At 45.7% G+C, this 2,191-nt stretch overlaps 1 protein-coding gene across 1 annotated transcript; it reads right to left on the bottom strand.

Moving 5' to 3' along the window:
• Positions 1 to 233: 233 nt before the first annotated feature.
• LOC149822124 (FCS-Like Zinc finger 2-like) lies at positions 234 to 1,245 on the bottom strand. Its single transcript, XM_089980926.1, has one exon. It carries the CDS (start codon positions 1,206 to 1,208, stop codon positions 723 to 725), a length of 486 nt encoding a protein of 161 aa, XP_089837052.1. The 5' UTR covers positions 1,209 to 1,245; the 3' UTR covers positions 234 to 722.
• Positions 1,246 to 2,191: the final 946 nt, after the last annotated feature.

Genomic DNA, 2,191 nt, shown 5'->3' with positions numbered 1-2,191 from the left:
GATGTTTGATTTCGTTGAAGGGAAAACGAAAAATGCCATTAAAACCTCAAGCTGAGATTCAGAGCATAGTTACCAGGAGAATCAATCAAAACGCATATAAGAAGGGAAAACGAAAAAAAGGAAATGCATAGAAAACAATAAGGAGAGAAACAAAGATATATAAAATCAACAGAGAAACATCATCACTAAACAAAACGATTAGAGCAAGAAAAGGGCAACCGAAAGAATTCACATAAGGGCAAAGAGTGAAAACGTTAAATACATGTCGAATGGAAAACTACATCCCAAGCAACAATACACCATATACAATTTCCCCGTCAGTCCCTCGACCGGAATGACGAAGATGCCCTTAAAGCCCCTCACTCAGCCTGCCTTCTTCTTCTCATCTTTTCTCTGATTACATTCAGAAAAAAGAAAAAGAAAAAAGAAAAGGAAGAGGGCATCTTTTGTCCAAGCCAAGGCTTCTCATCTCCAATTTACCCCTCATCTTTCACACTTATCCCGATCGAAAACAAAACTCCTCACCTATTTACACCGGCATCAACGAAAAAAAAAACTCCGATCTCAAGCACCTCGGTTAGCTTCTCCACCGTCGGATCTTCCTCAGCTCCGTTGCGATTCTCTTTTTCTCTTTTTTTTTTCTTTTGCGTATAGAAGGAGCGAGTCGGTTCGGTACCGGTTAAGTCGGGGTTTGGAAGGAAATGACGAAAACATCCTACAGATCACCCGGCGGCGACGGTGCCGGTACGTAGCCGGAGATCGTCGGTCCGTCCGGGGGACGCCGCCTGATTCTTATTCTCATCGGCGACGGCGGAGGCGTTGCTCTTCTTCTGCATCGCCTTCACCGAGCCCCACACCTCGTCGGCCTCGTCCGCGTCGATCTGCTCCTGCCTGCAATCCTCGCTACAGAACGGGGTGTCTCCTTTATACATGTAGAAATCGTCCCCTTGGCCCAGCGGCCGCTTGCATCGGTGGCACGCCTGAAGGAAATGAACTCCCCCGCCGCGCCCGTCGGAACTGAGATCGTAGAACCTCCTCATCGACCTCGACGCCCTCGGGAACCCTCGGGAGTAACCGCACCCTTCCCCCTCGGAATAGCGAGAGGGCGGTGAGTAAGGAGACGGGCACTCGTAGTCGTCGTCGTCCTCCCACACCTGCAGAACCGTCTCTCTGTGGTTCCTCTCTGAAACCCTAACCCTAGACGCCATTTGAAAGAGAGAAAGAGAGAAGGGGAATAGAGAGAGAGCTTCGAATGGAGTGGAGATGTGAATACGGGGGTTGCGGGAGATATATACCTGTGTGTGTGTGTGAGAGAGAGAGAGAGAGAGAGTTTGGGGGAAAACCATGGGCAAATACAAGGGGTGGTATGGGAAAACCTCTTCCCGTAAGGGGGAATCGGCACACCACTCGACCACCTTCACTCTCTTTAGTGTCTTTTTCCTAGATATTTATTTTTTGTTCTTGAAAGCGACTTGAAGTTGTGCATGTAGTAAATACCCCTCAAAGTTGGAGGAAATTACAGAAACACCATGCTTTCCTTTTAAAAGGCTTGGTTGCTTGCTTTGGCGTTTTGGTGTAGTTGGGGGTTGTACAAAATTACAAATTTAAAAGGCTGTTTTTTTTTTTTTTCCCAAGGCAACTTTCGTTAAACACTTCGACGACATTGGTAGGTGTTATTACTTTGGGGTTCTCACGCCTCTGTGGAGCTTAAGTTTTGGTTGATTCTTTTAAAAGTGAAAATGTGGTGGAAGAGAGAGAGAGATTCACTTTCAAAATCTCATGAGAACCAAACTCCAGTTGATTCCTCGCATATCAAATGGGCATAGATTTAGCAAATCCTCAATGTTATTTGGGAGCACACTTTAAAAAGGATTCCCACGTCTACAACCATGTTGTTTGTGATTCAGTTTTTACACTAAAAAATTAACCGAGAAGTTCATAGAAGTGGCCATTAAGAGAAGGGATTGACAACAAGTCGGGTGGTCTGACAGGTCAAGCCGATCAGGGCCGGGTTTTGGTCAAGATTTTAGAACCTGACCTGCTAGCTACCGGGTTTAAATCCAAATAATAAAGTAAAGGCTTAAGTTGGCCCACTTGCTATCTATGGGCTCGAGCCACCCAATTAATTGCCTTAGCAATATGAAAACTAAAAATCATTAGTTGGCTATACTGTAAGTTGGCAACTGTTGGC

This window comes from Nuphar pumila, chromosome 11 (genome assembly GCF_984573655.1).
Source record: "Nuphar pumila chromosome 11, dmNupPumi1.hap1.1, whole genome shotgun sequence".
Classification (NCBI taxonomy): domain Eukaryota; kingdom Viridiplantae; phylum Streptophyta; class Magnoliopsida; order Nymphaeales; family Nymphaeaceae; genus Nuphar; species Nuphar pumila.
Note: the sequence above shows the minus strand (reverse complement) of the source record. Positions and strands in the feature narration are given on the sequence as shown.

What these genes read in the sequence shown, in the direction of transcription:
- LOC149822124 (XM_089980926.1), bottom strand. Translation starts at nt 1,208, where the DNA reads ATGGCGTCTAGGGTTAGGGTTTCAGAGAGGAACCACAGAGAGACGGTT.